The 19,309-nt window shown below is 38.3% G+C and overlaps 1 protein-coding gene and 1 pseudogene across 4 annotated transcripts in view; one reads left to right on the top strand and one right to left on the bottom strand.

Annotated features, from left to right (window-relative positions):
- Window positions 1-19,309, top strand: part of KDM5A (lysine demethylase 5A) — a 107,522-nt gene that overhangs the window by 4,879 nt on the left and 83,334 nt on the right. For 3 of the 4 annotated variants that reach the window (XM_075552224.1, XM_075552223.1, XM_075552226.1), the window contains exons 2-5: window positions 486-563; window positions 1,030-1,152; window positions 10,038-10,208; window positions 12,778-12,912. In XM_075552224.1, coding sequence (XP_075408339.1) covers window positions 486-563; window positions 1,030-1,152; window positions 10,038-10,208; window positions 12,778-12,912 — 507 coding nt within the window. The remainder of the gene's footprint in view (window positions 1-485; window positions 564-1,029; window positions 1,153-10,037; window positions 10,209-12,777; window positions 12,913-19,309) is intronic. The other variant, XM_075552225.1, reaches the window with a different exon arrangement.
- LOC142450383 (spindlin-1 pseudogene) lies at window positions 15,132-16,295 on the bottom strand (annotated as a pseudogene).

Genomic DNA, 19,309 nt, shown 5'->3' with positions numbered 1-19,309 from the left:
GAAACTCAGTCGCAGTTCTACCATGTCGTATAGGTCCCTGTCAGTAGGCATCAACTAGATGGCAGTGAATGAGTTAAGAGTGCTGTCACAAAACACATGAATGAAAACAAAAACCAAGTGTACTTAGAGTGCTTTTCAACATTGCTTTGATATTCATCCTTTTTTAGTTTATTTTAAATTGTTTCCTTTTTAATTTGATAAATTTGAGTTACTGGACACTGTTCTATGGTACATGAGCTCGTTGTCTTTCACAAGAGCAATGGGGAAAAGTCTAATTGTGGGCTATAAAGGGACAGGTGAGATCTGAAATCATTGCTTTAGATAGTATAAAACTTTTACTGAATTACTTTCTGTCTCTGCAAAAGAAGACTTCTAAGTTGGTCTGTTGTTACCATGCTTTGTGGCAACTCATGCCTTAAATTAAGGGGACAGATAATATATTCTTTGCTTAAATACTACTGTGTTAAAATATTCTTTTTGTCTAGGATTGGCAACCTCCATTTGCATGTGAAGTAAAAAGCTTTCGGTTCACTCCCCGGGTCCAGCGCTTGAATGAACTTGAGGTGAGTGTTACGGTACTGTCTCCATCTGCTGAATTCTTTGTGCCAGGGCTCCAAGTCGAGAACTCCACCAGGATCAAGAGTTAGTGTGAATTAGGAATGTAATAGAATAATCACTTGAGTTTTGGAAGAAATGCCTGATTTTAAAAAAGTTTTTTTAAAAGTCGTTCTGCATGTTTCCACTTAGAGTTGTAGGAAATTATCTCAGGTTCTTTTTGTATGATGGGAATGTTCAATGATAGCTTTCAAAGACAAAAGACCTAGAATTCTTAAAATTTCGACCTCTCTTCAGTGCTTATTATTTTATTAAAATAATTTTTAAAATTTATTTTCAATCATTTAGTTTCGATTTATTATTTTTAAAAATCATTTTATTGGGGGCTTGTAAAACTCATCACAAGCCATCCATCCATCCACTGTGTTAAGCACTTAGTTTCTATTTCTCATGTTTTCGTTTGCATCATCTTAGGCAATGACTAGAGTGAGATTGGACTTCTTGGACCAACTAGCCAAATTTTGGGAACTTCAAGGATCTACTCTGAAAATCCCTATAGTGGAAAGAAAGATTCTGGATCTGTATGCCTTGAGCAAGGTGAGGCTTGTGCTTGATTTAGAAGTCATCAATTAATTTCAAACAACCCTGGTAGAAAACATTATTTCCTTGTGTAATATGTTTGGCATTAAAATGTAAATATGAATAAATGGAAACAACAGATCTCCAAAGTTATCATTAGAAGATACTTAGCACTTCGGTATGAGAGTAATGACTCACTTGGATTAGTAGGCTCTGTGAGACACAATATGCAAAAGAAATTACACAACCTGCTAATGGTTTCTTTTTTTAAAAAAATTAAAAAACTTTTTTATAATAGTTTCATGCATTGAGTATACATATAACATCCTGGGTTGAGCTTGTCATCTTTTGTTCTACTGAAAACGATATATTCAGGGGACATTCTCAGGTGTAGTACCTAAAATTTTTTATTAATACCTTTAAGTAGTGTTAATGGTTAACTAAATGGTTAGCTGAGCGGCTAACCAATAATATCCAGTAGAATGAATTGGAGTGTGGAAACTTAAAAGTTGAGAAAACGTTGTGGAGGCCACATTTGAGCTCTGGCTTCAGTAGGGAGAAGGAGAGTTTTTCTTTACAGTAGCCCAGAGCCAGTTGCCACAAGCCGAAGTCAGACATGGCCTTTACCATCCCTGCTCTGCCTGCCCTAATCCTCCTCTTACCCTAGTCTGACACCAACCATTTCTCTTGAAACATTTTGCTTCTCTGCTGGGTTCCAGGATCCATAGCAGTAGCCATACACAACTCACAGACAGGACTCACTATTAAGGGGTTTTGTTAGGGAATTTAACACAAGTCAAGATCGATCAATAGTAAGGAGACAGTCATTGGTCCACATCAAGACTTTCCTCAGCCAGCAGGCACATCTTTGTCTCATGGCTTGGCTTCTGCTGCTGTGGGTCAGCAAGCCTGCCTGCTCTACCTCACGGTCTCAGGGTCACAGCCCCTCTGCTCTGCCTTGACGTGACTCCTTTGTTCTGTCCTGTGGTCACATCTTCTGATGCCTCTGTCTTAGCCTCCGCCTGGCAGACACTTTAGACTGGGCGTCCTCAAACTGCGGCCTGCTGAGGACATTGTTGAGACCCGCCGGATGTTTCTGCCCCATTTTGTTTTTTACTTCAAAATAAGATATGTGCAGTGTGCGTAGGAATTTGTTCATATATATTTTTTAAGCTATAGTCTGACCCTCCAACGGGTCTGAGGGACAATGAACTGGCCCCTGTTTAAAAAGTGTGAGAACCCCTGCTTTAGGCAGAGATCTCAAACTTGCTTTGCTGGTGGTTCTTCTGCCTCAGTGGTCTCTGTTTCTGCTTCTGAGTTAGCTCATTCTTACAGCTAGAAAAATGGCAACCAAGACTGAGCAGTCCCCTCCTTGAGTGTTTCACACATCTTATTTGCATAGTCACACCCAGCCATCTGGTGGGAGTTTCAGAGTCATGAGTAAGTCTTATTAAGAAATTTCACTTCCACCACAGGGTTCAGAGTTTTAGGCTTATTTTTGCCCAATGTCTTGTTAACTTTCTAGCATTACCTTCTCTCACATGAAAAACTACCTGACCTACAACAAAGATGATTATAATAATTATCTTAAAAAATACTTTTTATCCCCCCTCAAAAAAAAATATATATGGCTTTTCTGACTTGTGGGTGAAAACAGCTTGCTTATTTGAGGATTTTGGCAAAACAACCTATTTTTGTGACCTTTCATATCCTCTTATTGATACATTCTTGAAACAAAAACTTAATTTTACCTACTGTATATACTCGTATAAACCAAGGTTTCAGCACATTTTTTGTGCAGTTTTTGTCGTAAAATTAGGTGCCTCGGCTGATATTTGGGTTGGCTTATACTTGAGTATATACTGTAAATTGCAGAAATCTGACTACTCTCAAGAAGGATAGTAAGAATAATTATTAAAATTGGTTTTTATGTAGTCTGTTAAAGTTAATGTCAGGTTAGACTTGTCTCACCAAGCAGGAGAAGTGTATCTTTATGCTAGAGTAGCTGTGGACTTGCTTTATCAGTCAGGGAGCAGTGTCCGCTATGAAGCACTGCACCAAAAGTTGCCTGGCGTAGTGACATTAAAACCTAAGACCAAAGAGCAAATCATGGTGCATTTGACCAGTGAGTTTATTTCTTTATGTAGGGAAACAGTACGATGAAGTTTTCTTTTGGCACCTTTTTTCATTTAAAACTTTAATAACTTTTGCGAGATGATGCTGTTTAAGGTTCTGGTTACGTTTGATTTTAATTGTGTAGTTTGAATAAAATAAAAAACATTTTCTGAAATAATTTTATCATTAATAACGATAGTATTGCAATCCTTAGCCAAATTTCATTAGGTCAATTGTATTTTTATAAATGCTTAATGGAATTTGCCAAAATAATTATAGAAGCAGTTGATCCATTAAATTGAAATGGTTTTGATATCAGTAATTTTCTAATGATAAGTCATAGATTTTAGAATTAGGAAGTGGCTTTCGAGTTAACTTGAATAATTTGAATGATTGTTATTAGTCATAATAATTTGACTAATTGTTCATGATTCTGTTAGATAACATTTGTCTTTGGACTGCTTATCGCCATACCAACAAACCAACTTCCTTTTTAATTAAAAGAGGAATGCTACTAATAAAGTATGCTATGTTTAAGTATGTAGGCAATTTATTGAAAACGTTTTGTGATTAAGATTGTCCAAGGTTTATTGGGTTTTACCTCTTTAGGGTTTTTATATGCCCTTAGGTTTCTCTTTCCCCTAACAGATAAACAATGCTTGTCAAACTGAGATTTAAAGCTAAAAAGGAGACACGTTTTGATTTGTAGTACTTTTATTTCTATTTCTTAAATGTTGTAGTGAGACTGCTACTTCTCACCACCTTAACTTTATTTTTGAACAATTAGTAACAAATGTAAGTGCTGTATACAAATCTTAAGTGCCTTGGTTCCTTCATCTTAAGTGTAGTTAGAGCAATCTTTCTGTATTTAGATATCCATGTAACCACCCATATCAAGCTGTAGAATATTTATCCAAGGACCACGTTAGTAAGCTTCCTCCCCCTCTCTGACAGTACTTCTCCAGAAAGGTCCCTGTGTTCTCACCTCTGTGTCATTGGGTGACTGACTAGAAAGAGACAGACTGCTAACTGTGGAGCATCAGGAAAGTTCTGATGTTTCAAATTTCTTAGGTATGCCCTGGACCTTTTTACAAGAATGTTATTTTTGGCTGGCAGCTGATTGGCAAGTGTTGAGTTTGTTTTATTATAGATACGTGATGATTTTGAAGCAGTGGTTCCCACTGCTGTTTGTGGGAAGCAAATTTTCAGTCTCTTCTAAGTCATTAAATTGTCATTGTGATGACTTCCAGTCTTGATTAAATCCCTTCATCTTTATAGTAATTATTTTTGATAGAAATAGTATTTCTTGGGCTGTCTCTAATTTAATGCAGTTTTACATGAATAACTTCTATTTATAACCACTTCAGCAAGGAACCATTCAAGTTCTTAAAAAAAATTCTCAAAGGAAAAAAATTACCTAAAATAGAAACAGCATTTTCCTTCTTCCACTGTTCCTTATCCCCATTCATGCTTCTCCGAGTTAATCTCTCTACTTCTAGCTGCTCCTGGTGTTTGTCTTTATTTTCAAATAACTTGCTCATTATGCAATTCATTTTTAGTGTTAAGTATGATATACTGACTTAACTAATAATGATTTGGAAGAGGTGTAAGAAATCCAAATCATCCCTCTACTTATTATACCCTTAGTGGTTAAGATCCAGTGTTTGTTAATCAAGCATTACTGTGATAATGTAAATAAATATAAATATATCTGCACCTTATAATGTGCTATGTACGATTCACTTCCTTGTACCAATTTTTATTTTTGATGAATAATCCCCCTCCTCTTAAAATTTTTTACATTTTCTTTGTAGGCATCAGCATTTTCAAAATTCCCAGTAGAAGTGTAAGCCTTTGAGTTTTTCTATCCATCAGGTCATCTGTCAGTGTGTTTTCTTGGAGACATTTCTCTTGGTTTCCTCTTTCCAGCTCCTATTCAGACTGGTTGCCTTTTAAGGTCAGCTGTCAACCTTGAACTTGCTTTTACCACTCTTATTCTGGGAAAAAAATAAGCTCTACTAATTTCTCCAGTAAGATGATAAAAAGGATTGCATTTTTTTAGGGTATTACCTAAAAATGTTGTTATACCCTGTTTTTGGTTTTTTTTTAATACCCTGGTTTATTGGTAGTTTAATGATATACCAAACCAAACTCTGTCATTGAGTTGATTCCAACTCATAAGCTAGACCTATAGGACCGTGAAGAACTCCTGCATATGAAACCAAGGCTGTAGTCTTTAAAGAAGCAGACCGCCACATCTTTGTCCCACGGAGTGACTGGTGGGCTTTCACCACCAACCCACAGTTAACAGCCAAAAGCCCACGCACTGCACCAGTAGGGCTCCTTGGTATATAGAAGTGTAAAATTATGTCACGTTACTTCAATATTTTGTAAACTTTACTGCATAATTTCCAGTTCTACTGTTGAAAATAATGATATATTAATCCTTGTATCTTTGTATGTGACTATGTTCCTAAAAACTTAGGATCTAATCATTGTTCCCAGTGTTTTAAAATGTAAATGATATGTATTGACATGTATTAATTTCATTAATAATCTTTTTAATGAGAGTTCATGTCTTTAATATTTCTTGTGTCAATTCTTTGATAATTTCTTTCACTTATCCTTTTCCCCCTTTTGGACATTTATTAATTAGCTGTGAGACGTCTGGTTTATTTACCTGTTTTGTTCTTTCTTTGGAGCCCTGCTGCTCTAGTCTGTTGCTGTGCTGACCCGAGGATTTCAATCAGTCCTGTTCTCTGCTGCATTATCCTCCTAGTTTTAGAGTTACTGTGCTTCTGTTTGTCCTAAGCCTTTCCAGGTGCTCTTTTTCAAAAGGTTCTCTTTGGCTTTATTTCATTTTTTGGAAAATATTCTCCCCCCCTTTTCTTTTGCTTGCTAAGTTATCACTCATAATCTGCTTTATATCCTTTTAAAATTTGTTTATATTTCTAGTTTTTAATCCATTTTTTCCCAATTTCTATCTTTTTAGGTGGTGTTTTGAGAAGCTTTTTTAAAAAAAATCTTTTTTTAGGGGCTCATACAACTCTTATCACAATCCATACATACATCAATTGTTTAAAGCACATTTGTACATTCATTGCCCTCAACATTTTCAAAACACTTGCTCTCCACCCAAGGCCTTTGCATCAGCTCCTCATTTGTCTTACCCCTCTCCCACCCCCCCATCCCTCATGAACCCTTGATAATTTATAAATTACTATTTTATCATATCTTGCCCTGTCCAACATCTCCCTTCACCCACTTTTCTGTTGTCCATTCCCCTGGGAGCAGGTTATATGTAGATCCTTGTAATCTGTTCCCCTTTTCCACCACACCTTTCCTCTACCCTCCCAGTTTCGCCACTCTCACCACTGGTTCTGAAGGGATCATCCCCCTGGATTCCCTGTATTTCCAGTTCCTGTCTGTACCTGTGTACATCCTCTGGTCTAGCCAGATTTGTAAGATAGAATTGGGATCGTGATAGTGGGTAGGGGGGAGGGGAGGAAGCATTTAGGAACTAGAGGAAAGTTGTATGTTTCATCGTTGCTATACTACACCCTGACTGACTTGCCTCCTCCTCGTGACCCTTCTGTAAGGGGATGTCCAATTGCCTACAGATGGGCTTTGGGTCTCTACTCTGCACTCCCCCTCATTCACAATGATGTAATTTTTTGTTCTGATGATGCCTGATACCTGATCCCTTTGATACCTCGTGATCACACAGGCTGGTGTGCTTCCTCCATGTGGGCTTTGTTGCTTCTGGGCTAGATGGCCACTTGTTTACCTTCAAGCTTTTAAGACCCCAGATGCTGTATCTTTTGATAGCTGGGCACCACCAGCTTTCTGTACCACATTTGCTTATGTACCCATTTATCTTCAATCTTATCAGGGAGCTGAGCACACAATGATAAGATTTTTTAGTTCTTTGATGCCTGATAACTGATCCCTTTGCACCTTGTGATCAGGCAGGCTGGTATGCTTCTTCCATGTGAGCTTTGTTGCTTCTGAGCTAGATGGCTGCTTGTTTACACGTTCAAGCCTTTAAGACCCCAGATGCTATATCTTTTGATAGCCGGGCACCTTCAGCTTTCTTCACCACATTTGCTTATGTACCTGCTTTGTCTTCAGCGATCATGCCAGGAAGGTGAGCATCATGGAATGGCAGTTTAATAGAACAAAGTATTCTTGCATTGAGGGAGTACTTGAATCGAGGCCCAATGTCCATTTGCTACCTTAATACCTAATGTATACATATATGTACATAGATCTAGTTCCACACGAGAGGGAGCTTTTAACTAGAACCTTGAGCATGCTTTATATCTGATAAATTTATTTTTAAGCAAACTTGTTTTGAGTTTTTCTTTTCTGGTCTTGAGTATATACCTAGAGTAAAATTGCTGGGCAATACAATACCTTTTTGTTCAGCTTTTTGTGGAACTGCTGTGGTGTTTTCTACGGGGCTGCTGTTTGCAATAGCAGCTTCAACATTTAACTTTCCCACCAACTCTTCTACTTTCTCGCCAACATTTGTTAGTTTCTATTTTTCTGACAATGGTCCTTCTAGAGGGGACAAAATAGTTCTTTGTGGCTTTGATTTATGTTTTCCTGATGACATCTTGGGGGAGCCGTGTTTGTGTAGTGGTTATGAGTTAGGCTTGTAATCTGCATGGTTGGCAGTTCAACACCAGCCGCTCTCTGGGGAAAGACGGCTTTCAATACCCGCAGACAGTTAGCAGTGTAGAGTCTATGAGTCCCCTCGTAGACTTGATGGCAGCGCGAGAGCAAATGACATCTTTTCATGCGCCTATTGGCCATGCCTTGTAAACCTGCTTTTTAAGTCTTTTGTCTTTTTTATTTGGATTGTTTGTCTTTTATTTGTGCTTTTATAATATGTTTTGAGGTACAAAACCCTTAGCAGATGAATGGTTACCAAATCTTTTCTCTCATTTTGTAGGTTGCCTTTTTATTTGGATGCACAAAATTTTAAAATTTTTGATAAGTATCTATTTTGGCTTTTGCTGTTCATGCTTTTAATGTCATCAAAAACTAGTTCCTGAAGTTAAACCTTTAATGTTTTCTTCTAAGAGTGTTATGGTTTGAATTTTCTTGAGGTTAGGCCATGGATCCAATTTGAATTTATATCTGTATGTGGTATGTGGTGTGGGTCCAGTTTCATTCTATTCCATATGGAGACCGAGTTGTCCCAACACTGTACCTACTTTGTTTACTTTCTTACATTTTATTTCTCCCTTTGAAATGTACTTGTTATGCTGTCCCTTGTTTTATATGCTTCCACTTAATGAAGGCAAGGTCTGTGAGGGCAAAGGTCTTTGTTTTGTTAGCTGATGTGTCCTAGAACTGTAGCTCCTAGAACCATACCTGGAAATATTGAAACACTGGCAAGATACATGTTAAAGGATAGTTGCTCTCGTTTCCATCCATGTGCTTCTAGGTACCCCGCTATTTACACCACTTTGTGTTTTCCTTTACAAAACCAATTTGGTTTTCTTCTGCAGAAGGAGTTCTTCTCGGAGTATGAAAAGAGGAATTGTTCATTTCTTGTCAATATGAAGTTAGATCTTACAGATATTTCCCTAGGGAACTTCTGCTTTGGCTATAGGTTTAACTGCATTCATAATAGAGCATAAGGTGGAACACATTTCTTTCATTTACTGATAAGCATGTGCTCCCTACCTTCCCTCCCCACACAGTACATGTAACCCATTTATAATCACAGCTAACATTGACAGAGTGCTTAACTTTATCTTTGGACTTTTCATGCTTTGTTTTTATTTTTCCTCGAGACAGCTGCAAAATAAGGTAGTTACTGTTATTCCCATCTTAATAGCAGGCTACTGAGACACACGAGTAATTTATTCAAGGTCATATAGCTATTAAGGGTCATAACTGGGATTTGAACTCAGGTAATTGTAGCATTTATGCTCTCAACCTTTGATATAATGGCATATAAAAGCAATACATGATTAGAGAGCATGTATTTATAGTTTATTTAACAAATATGGTTTGTGTACTGTATCATAATACTCTACTGTTCTCAGACTAACTGAAAATTGTCTGTGTTTTAGAGTGTGAGAGATAAGCACTATCAAATTCTCGAAACTAGTGGGCCTTGTATGTATGTATATGATATTCAATGCCCTACGTGACATCAACATCCAACCAAATTGGGCAGTTCATGTTATTACTACCTATCTAAGTACACTCTGTGTTAGATTTTGGGTCATACCTTCTACATGTAATCTGACTTTTTATTACCATTCCTTTAGAAAAATTGTAACTGCTTATTCAAAACTATTCTTTGAATTCATTGTTTGCTTGGCATTTTGTTTAAATTCTTTTACTGATAACACTTTATGATTTCAGAATTTCTCTTCATTTTTAACTGTATAACATTCTGATGTTACTTTTTATGTCTGTTTTTTCATTCATTTTATATTGTGAAAGATAAACATCTTGATGGCTCTGAGTATGTACATATGTTCAGTTTTCTCAGAGTAATGATCAGAATATAAATTTATTATGAGATTTTTGTATACCTGATTTGAGGGTAGGCACCATTAACATTAGTGATAACATTTAAGACCTCCAACCTCTTTATTCGTTTAACTATTGACAAGTGTAAATCTTATGAAATATTGGTTGGAAAAAAACGTTCAAATCTAAGCCGAGACTAACTTTTTATTTTAGCAGACAACGTAAAGTAGTAATGCTTCCCTTTGCCAGGCTTCTTTTCCTAAATGATGACTATCTTTTTTTTTTTCCAGATCGTTGCCAGCAAAGGTGGTTTTGAAATGGTCACCAAAGAGAAGAAATGGTCTAAAGTGGGCAGCCGCTTGGGATATCTGCCAGGAAAAGGAACTGGGTCTCTTTTGAAGTCACACTATGAAAGAATTCTCTACCCATATGAGCTTTTCCAATCTGGTGTCAGCCTTATGGTGAGAAACATCATTCTTCTTAGGAGTGGAAAAATCTAGTGTTCCAAGTACAAACTTTAGACTGGGTTCAACCCAACACATTAACAATTCTCTGTGCAAACCAAGGTAGATTTAATTTCTCCAGCACTGGAAATTTGGGAGCAGTGTGTGTCACATCTGTTTTTGATGGTCTACAAGATAAAGGATATTGGGAAAGGAGGGTATGTAATTTATTTAAAATAACCTTATGACCTAGCTTTTGGAAAAGGTTCTTCGTTAATTTTAAAAAACAACTTTATGGCGTTATGATGTACATACCATAGCATTCACCCACCTGTAGAGGCACAATTTCAGTACACTGTAGTACACTCATGGAAACGTCCTAGTCCTTAGTGGCACAAATGGTTAGTCTTTTGAAAGGTCGGTGGTTTGAGCCCACCCAGAGGCACCTCGAAGGGCAGACCAGGCAATTTGCTTCTGAAAGATTATACCTTTGAAAATATTGGCACTTTTCCTCTGCTTCCAAGCCTGGGCTGCTCTTGATCTTCTTTCTGTCTCCATGATTTTGCCCTCTCTAGAAATTTTTTATAGATGATATGATTCTGTATGTGACTTTCACTTGGTGTACTATTTCCAAGGTTCATCCAAGCTGTAGCATGTGTCAGTATTTCATTCCTGTATGGCTCAGGAGCATCGTGTTGTAAAGCTGTACTTCATGTTATCTTTTTATAAATTGATGAGCTTGTCTTTAGTTTGTAGCTCTTATTAAAAATAGCACTATAAAGTAACACATGCAAGTCTTTGTGTGGACATAGGCTTTCATTTCTCTTGTGTAGGTGCCTAGGTGTGGAATTGTTGATTATACCTAAGAATTGCCAAATTTGTTTCCCAAAGTGGCTGAACCATTTTGCTTTCCTAGTACTGTGTGACACTTCAGATGCTTTATGTACTTGCCAACATTTGACTTGTTAATCATTTTTGAATAGCTAGCTTAATGAGAACAGTATTTGCATTCTGCTTCCGTAAAGATTGACAACTTTGGAAACTATTGGGGCAGTTCTGTTCTGCCTATTGCTCTGAGTGGGAATCGACGGGATGGCGATGGGTTAATGGCTAGGTACTTTCTCAGTCTGGTTAACTTGCTGATTTCTAATGACTTACTATTGTTGATTCTCTTCATGGTACATACAATTTTCTCTTAGAACTAAAAGGTCAGACACCCCGGAAGACAGACTTGGTGATCTGAGAACCAGCTACTGAAAAACTCAAGGAGCACAGTTCCGCTCAGATACAAATGGGCGCTGTGAGTCGCTTTCCACTCCAGCAACTGGTTTCGGTTTGTTTGGGATGTTGTACATCTTTTCACGTGCAAATCTTACTGAGTTGTCTTCTTATATTTGAGTTGTAAATAGTCTTTTATATTCTCAATGTAGGTCTTTTATCAGATATATTATTTACAAATATTTTCTCCTTATCTGTGACTCCTCTTCATTTTCATTTGGATGGCTTATTTGAAGAACAAAAATTTAAAATTTCCATGTCTAAATTTTTGAATTTTTTTCCTTTTATAGATTGTTTTGGTATCAATTTTAAATCTTTTCTTTACCCGTCTTCACAATAGATTTTCTTTGTTTTTATAGAGAAGTTTTATATTTTATTCTCATATGTCCAAATCCATGATCCCGTGGTTAAGTGGCTGGTAGCTCAGTGGTTAAGTGATTGGCTGCGAACTGAAAGTCTCGATGGTTTCCCAGGAGATAGATGTGCCAGTCTGCTTCCATAAAGATTACAGCCTTGGGACTCTAAGGGAAGCTCTGCTCTGTCCGATAGGGTCCCTGTAAGTCAGAATTGACTGGATCCCAGTGGATTTCCTAGTCCTCGTGATGCATTCTGTGCTCAACTGCTGACCAAGAAGTTGGTGGTTCTGTGGGAGGAAGGATGGCAGTAAAGGTGATAGATATTCTAGGAGACAGCTGTACTCTTTCCTATAGGGTCATTATGAGTCAGAATCAAACAGACTGCAATGGGTTTGTTTTAATAACAATCCTTTTGGAATTTTGTGTGTAGTGTGAGGTAAATGTATAAGTTCATTGCTTTGGATGGGGCAAGGCTAGGTCATAGCCATATTCAGTTGTACCAACCAACACCTTCAATCAGAAATGTTCTTTTCTCATTGGTCTTCTTGGATACTTCTGTTGAATAGCACTTCACTATAAATGCATGGGTTTATGTCTGTACTGTTTTGTTCCTTTGATCTGGACACACTGGATTATTTAGTTTTATAATACAGTTTGACGTCCAGTGGTGTAAGTTCTCCAACATTATTCTTTTTCAAAATTGCTTTGGTTATTTCCAAACAATTTGCATTTTTGTATAAATTTGAGAGTCATCTTCTTAGTTTTAATAGCAGCAGTAGAAAACCTCCTAGGATTTTGATACAGATGTCTTTGACTCTGAACATCCACTTGGGGAGAATTGCTGGCTGGTTTCATGCGTTTTTAGGGATTTATTGGAAATTTATTATTTCCCCATTGCTTCTCAAGCCTGATTTCTTATCAGTGAATCTGCTTTCTCTGCTCTGATCTTTTAGGGTGTACAAATGCCCAGTTTAGATCTTAAGGAAAAAGTGGAGCCTGAGGTTCTTGGCACTGATATCCAAGCTCCCCCAGAGCCGGGTACAAGAATGAACATTCTACCGAAGAGAACAAGACGTGTCAAGTCTCAGGTATCAATGCCTACGGGCCATTTTAAATAGGCGTTTTAAGTGCATTGACCGTGCAGAACAAGTTGTCTAGTCACGGGAGGCCATTACTATTGTTCTTTACGAACTAAAGAAATACTTATTTCTCATTGTCTGTAAGGTGAATAGGAAAGACACTGCATTTGGTCTGAAAATTAGCTCTGTTAATTTTGAGCAGTTTTGGCAGGAATGGCAAATCAAAGGGTGTCTTGATGCTGTAGAGCTAGTTTCATAGGTTTGCTGATGAACATTTTATATTCTCATGGTTAGCAGATTGAGAGGAGTTGAAAAAAAGTGATTTTATTTTTCATTGATTATTCCAGTATAATACTGTCTTACTGTCTGAGTTATTTCTGCTTGTGTTCAGTGCATTTTCCTAATGCATCGGAAAGAAAGTCCATTTCCCTTTTGCCTGCTTTCCTTTTTTTCCTAGTCTCTCTTCTTAGGTCTGAGGAGCTGCATTTTAAGTGGTTTGCTAAAGACAAGTCTGTAAGCTGGCCCAGTGGGGGCTTAAGATCCTGAGATTTGGTTCATGGAAGTGAAAAATGAATGGACAGGAGTAACTACCTAACTGACTCTTAAAAAATGATGTGACTGCATCTCAGGTTGCTCCACGTTAGAGTGGACTCAGAACCAGAAGAGTCTGCTTTTTGAGTTTAAAGAAAATGCTAACAAAATGGGAATGGTCATCAACCAAAGTTAGAGAAGCAAAATATTGCCTACACTGAGGAATACTGGATCTTGGGTTGTGAGGAGTCCTTTTCCAGAGGGCCGGGAATATTTTTTCCCCATGCCATTTCTGTTTTTCCTGTTCGGAATTTGTGGTTACTGAAATAGCCTCCCTATTAATTTAGCTTCTCAAGTGCTTTGAGAGCTCAAAGGTAGGTGTGCTGGATAGGGATTGAATGTAATGAAAATCCATTGGAAAATGGTGGTACTAGTTTATACAGTAGTAAATTCTGGTTTACCATCATTAACGGGTTTTTATTTTCGTGTGAGTTGATCTCAGGTTTTGACTGTCTTTAGGTACATAGTGACTCCTCTCTTTTTTTAGACTCCAAACATTGAGGACTGCTCTCTGACATGACTTGGATGAATTGTCTTAACAAGCTCTGTGTTTCTAACCATTTGCCAGCTTGTGATGAAATTCCTTTTGTTGTTCCCCTTGAAATCTTATTTTTAATTGCCTTTTGTAAATTTTAAATAACCACATAGAAATTCTTTTTTTTTTTTTTTTAAGATTTACATTTTTAATATAAAAGTATTATGTTTTCCCAGGAACTTAAAACACACACAAACCACCAATGTACTGTCACCTTTTAAACTCATACACTAAAATCCAGGTCGATGGCCAGACATGCCATCCAAAATGCACTTGCACTAGACTTCATGGGCCAAGTACCTGGGCTTTACTAAAAAGGATTTTATGTTTTAAAATGTAACAACATAGAAATGATAATACTTAGAATTAAAGGCAGCCTTTTAGCCAGATAGCTGACCAGTTTGTATAACATCTAAATGTGAGCCCTTAACTTTGATTCAGATTTGACTTATTTAAAGCCTCCAGATTTAAAAGGTGCACTGCACTTTCACCTTTCAGAAAAGTTGACCATCCCTATGTGCTTCTTGTGCCTCAATTTCAATTAAATAAATAAGAGTATATATGTATACATATATATACATATATACACATGTATATATGTATAATATATATGATTGACTTGTGTCAGACTCCTGTTAAACTGGAGAAAATTATTTAACCCCTTTTCCAATCCACACAAAAAGGACTGCCAAGAGAGAGAGACAGAAAGAATATATATAAATATATATATATATATGGGTGTAAATATGTGCTACATATACACCCATAGATATATATATATAGATCTAAAAAAACAGCCGTAACAAAAAATACCAAACTACACTTGCATTATGGCAGCAAAATAAGAGAGTGAGGGTGAAGGGGAAAATGGTTAAGATCTATTAGAGTTTTCAATAATTATGATATTAGCATAACTTCTACCAAATTTGCCTGTAACTCCTCTCCAAAGAGACAAGACTTCTTTTAAGATGAAGGAGTTCCTTACACAAAATGCTTTGAGTTCACATACATCTGTACTATTCAGAACAAAACAGTTTGCTGGCAAAGATTGTGGGTTCGCAGGGACACGTAAGCTTTCATTAAACTGGAAAGCAATCAAGTCTTTATGTCTACAAATTATACATTTAATAGTTCCACAAGTTTGGCAAAGTTCGAGATGACACCTAGGATGTTTTTACCAAATCGTAGACATAAATATGGAAATCATCATCAAACTTGATAAAATAGACAGAGGGCTTGGCTTCTACTTGGTGAATGACCATGCCAGTCCTTTTGGAGCCATCTTCTTTGGCATATTCCACTTGTTTGCCTACCAGGCTGTCAACAACTTCTCCTGGTTCCCTTTCTGCTGGAGGTGAATCGTTAGAATCCGGCATGATGCGAAGGTCGCCTTCTTTATAGTCATCTAACAGCTGGTACATATATAAGACAGGATCTTTCTCATAGGTAATATAAAACCATGTGTTCATTATAGGTGCACGTGCCAAGACCATTCCCCTCCATTCATCTTTAGAACCATCCTCTGTCTCAAACATATGCTCCACAGCTTTGCCAATCATTGTGTCTGCTAAGTGTGCATCACTGATTCGAGACGTTGCAACTATCAGGGAGGACTTCAAGCGCAGACACTCTTTCATCTTTATTAAGTTCTAGTCCATAAACACAGTCAAATCCATCGTATTTTATAAGATACAATGAAGGATTTACAGGAACCTGATCCAGAACTGTTCCCTTCCACTGTGTAATGGGTCCATTCCCTTCTTTCCAACCATGCTGAATTCTGCAGCCCACGATGTTCCGCCGGGGCTGTGAAACAGGCTTGCTGGGTCCCACACTGCTCCGATGTTTTTTGTGAGAAGTTCTTTTCTTCATCATGTTTGCAGACACACCAGCATGTCCTGCATCAGCTCTGGACCGCTGGCCAGGTGTCTTTCCGAATGGGGTCTTCATTCATCTGTATCTAAGTGAGCAGCACAGCTGCTGGACTAGGGTGAAAACTCAATATTCTCCAATTTGAAACTTCTCACAGAATTTCAGTGTTCTTGTTAATCCACCATCCACATGTCTGTTTTACAAATTCAGCAAAAATACTTGAAATCACCAGCACTCTGCCGACCTGCCAGAGGGCTGTCGTCCGCAAACCTTACACGGAGCTCCTGCCGTCCCTCTTCTCAAGCTCCCTGCCTGACTCAAACCCGAGCCAGACGGCGCCTCCCCGCCTCCCGGCCTCCACGGCGCACGCGCACTGGGCCCGCCAAACTGCGAGGCCACGCCGCTTCGGCGGCCCTCTCTGAGCCCGGATGAGATGCGCACGCGCTGCCGGGGCGGCCTGGTGGGGGCGGGGCCCATAGAAATTCTTTTGAACCATTGTATCACTGTAGTCTGATGGCTGATATCGGATAGAAACTAGAGCTGTTAAAGGATTTGCAGTGATTTTGACTCCCAGTTTGTCCGTAATTGTTCATCTGCTGTATTGCCAGACTGCTTCTTGTTATTTTTAGCTATTTCGGAGAGAAAGTATATGTTAAAAAGAAGAAGGAATTAAAATACCTTATAGCATAGCACAAGGGAGTGCTGGTGGCACTCTCAGCTACGCATTAGACCTTTAACCACAGGATGGGCGGTTCAACTCTACCAGGAGGCTGTCTGCTCTGGGAACAATCACAGACGCGGAGATCTTCATAGGGCTGCTATAAACTGGAATTGGCTCTTTGGCAGTGAGTTTTGTTTTTGGTGTAACGTACACTTATCCTGTGATAGACATAGGGGATTGGTTCAAGACCCCATTGGATACCAAAAGGCTCATGTCTCAGATAAAATGGTGTGATGTTTTCATATAACATAGGTTCATCCTCTTATTTAAATCATCTCTAGATTACTTATAATACATAATACAGTGAAATGCAATGCAAATAATGCTTTATGGGTCCCTCAGCCTTTGAGGAATTGCTTTGACCACTTACCGTATATACTCAAGTATAGACCTACCCGAATATCAGCCAAGACACCTAATTTTACCACAAAAATTGCATTAAAAATGTGCTGAAAAACTCAGTTTATACACGAGTATGTATGGTAATTATTTTCCAAAAATATCCATCTGTGGTTAGTTGAACCCAAGGGTGCTGTGGAGGGCTGATTATCATTGTACACCTTAGTGGAATTTCTTCTAAGGAATAAAGGAGTTACAAAGAAATCTTGATGTTTACTTATTAGGTCTGTTAACACTATTATTAGGTTAATTCTAAAACTACATTACATTATGAAAAAAGCAAATGAATAAATAATGATATTGGGAATCCGAATTCTCAGTGGAAGAAGGGCGATAAAAATAAGGGATGGTAAAAGGACCTTGTGGCGATGAATTAGAATTGGAATTATCAATAGGAACCAAAGACATGAAATTACAAATAAAAAATTTTTTTTTCTTGTCCTGACCTCTAAAAGGGTCTAGAAGCATTGATATCTCAATGGCGACTAGCACACTTTGTGCTCAGATCTTGTTTCAGCATAACGTTTTCTTTTTATTTTAAATCATTTTATTAGGGGCATATACAACTCATCACAATCCATACATACATCAATTGTGTAAAGCACATTTGTATGTTCATTACCCTCCTCATTCTCAAAACATTTGCTCTCCACTTAAGCCCATGGTATCAGCTCATTTTTCATCCTCCCTCCTTGCTCCCCCCTCCCTCATGAACCCTTGATAATTTATAAATTATTATTCTGTCATATCTTACACAGTTCGACATCTCCCTTCACCCACTATTCCTTTGTCTGTCCCCCAGGGAGGAGGTTATGTGTAGATCCTTGTAATCGGTTCCTCTTAGCTGCCCCACCCTCTCTCCTCCCTCTGGGCATCACCACCCTCACCACTGGTCCTGAAGGGATCATCCATCCTGGATTCCTTGTGTTTCCAGTTCCTATCTGTACCAGTGTACATCCTCTGGTCTAGCTGGATTTGTAAGGGAGAATTGGAATCCATGAAAGTAGGTAGGGGGGGAAGCATTTAGGAACTAGAGGGAAGTTGTGTGTTTCATCTTAGTTACACTGCACCCTGACTGGTTTGTCTCCTCGTGACCCTTCTGTAAGGGGATGTTTAATTGCCTACAGATGGGCTTTGGGTCTCCACTCCACACTCCCCCTCATTCACAATGATGTAATTTTTTGTTTTGATGATGCCTGATACCTGATCCCTTCGACACCTCGTGATCACACAGGCTGGTGTGCTGCTTCCATGTGGGCTTTGTTGCTTTTGAGCTAGATGGCCGCTTGTTTACCTTCAAGCCTTTAAGACCCCAGACACTATATCTTTTGTTAGCCTGGCACCTTCAGCTTTCTTCACCACATTTGCTTATGCACCCATTTGTCTTCAGCAATCATGTCAGGGAGGTGAGCACACATGATTTTTTGTTCTTTGATGCCTGATAACGGATCCCTTCGCACTTCGTGATCATGCAGGCTGGTGTGCTTCTTCCGTGTGAGCTTTGTTGCTTCTGAGCTAGATGGCCACTTGTTTCCATGTTCAAGCCTTTAAGACCCCAGATGCTATATCTTTTGATAGCCAGGCACCATCAGCTTTCTTCATCACATTTCCTTATGCACCCACTTTATCATCAGAGATATTGTCAGGAAGGTGAGCATCATGGAATGGCAGTTTAATAGAACAAAGTATTCTTGCATTGAGGGAGTACTTGAGTGGAGGCCCAATGTCCATCTGCTACCTTAATACTAAACCTATAAATATATGCACATAAATCTATTTCCCCATCTTCATATATAAATATATTTACATGTGTACATAACTTTATTTAGATCTCTATAAATGCCCTTCACCTCCTAGCTCTTTTCTCTATTTCCTTTTACTTTCCTCTTGTCCCACTATCATGTTCAGCCTTCATTTGGGTTTCAGTAATTCCTCTCAGTTACATTACACTTGGTCATTCCCTACCAGGCCTGGTATACCCTCCTCACCACCGATTTGAATCACTTGTTGTTCCCTTGTCCCTGGGTTTGTTAACACCACTTCCTGTCCCCCCACCCCTCCCCCTCTCCCACAGCATAGCATTTTCTGCTAAAATAAACCAGAGATCCTTGGAGACATGGCTGATTCCAGGTATAAGGCATGGCCTTTTTGTTTAGAAAGTAATGGCTTAGAATCTGTTGAAGTCATGTCACAAGGATACCTGCACCAGCTCCACCTGGGCAGATTTGGATCAATTTGACTATAATAAAAGAATAATGGTAGTAATGGATTATAATACATTTTGTCTT

This window comes from Tenrec ecaudatus, chromosome 6, assembly GCF_050624435.1.
Source record: "Tenrec ecaudatus isolate mTenEca1 chromosome 6, mTenEca1.hap1, whole genome shotgun sequence".
In the NCBI taxonomy this organism is placed as follows: domain Eukaryota; kingdom Metazoa; phylum Chordata; class Mammalia; order Afrosoricida; family Tenrecidae; genus Tenrec; species Tenrec ecaudatus.
Note: the sequence above shows the minus strand (reverse complement) of the source record. Positions and strands in the feature narration are given on the sequence as shown.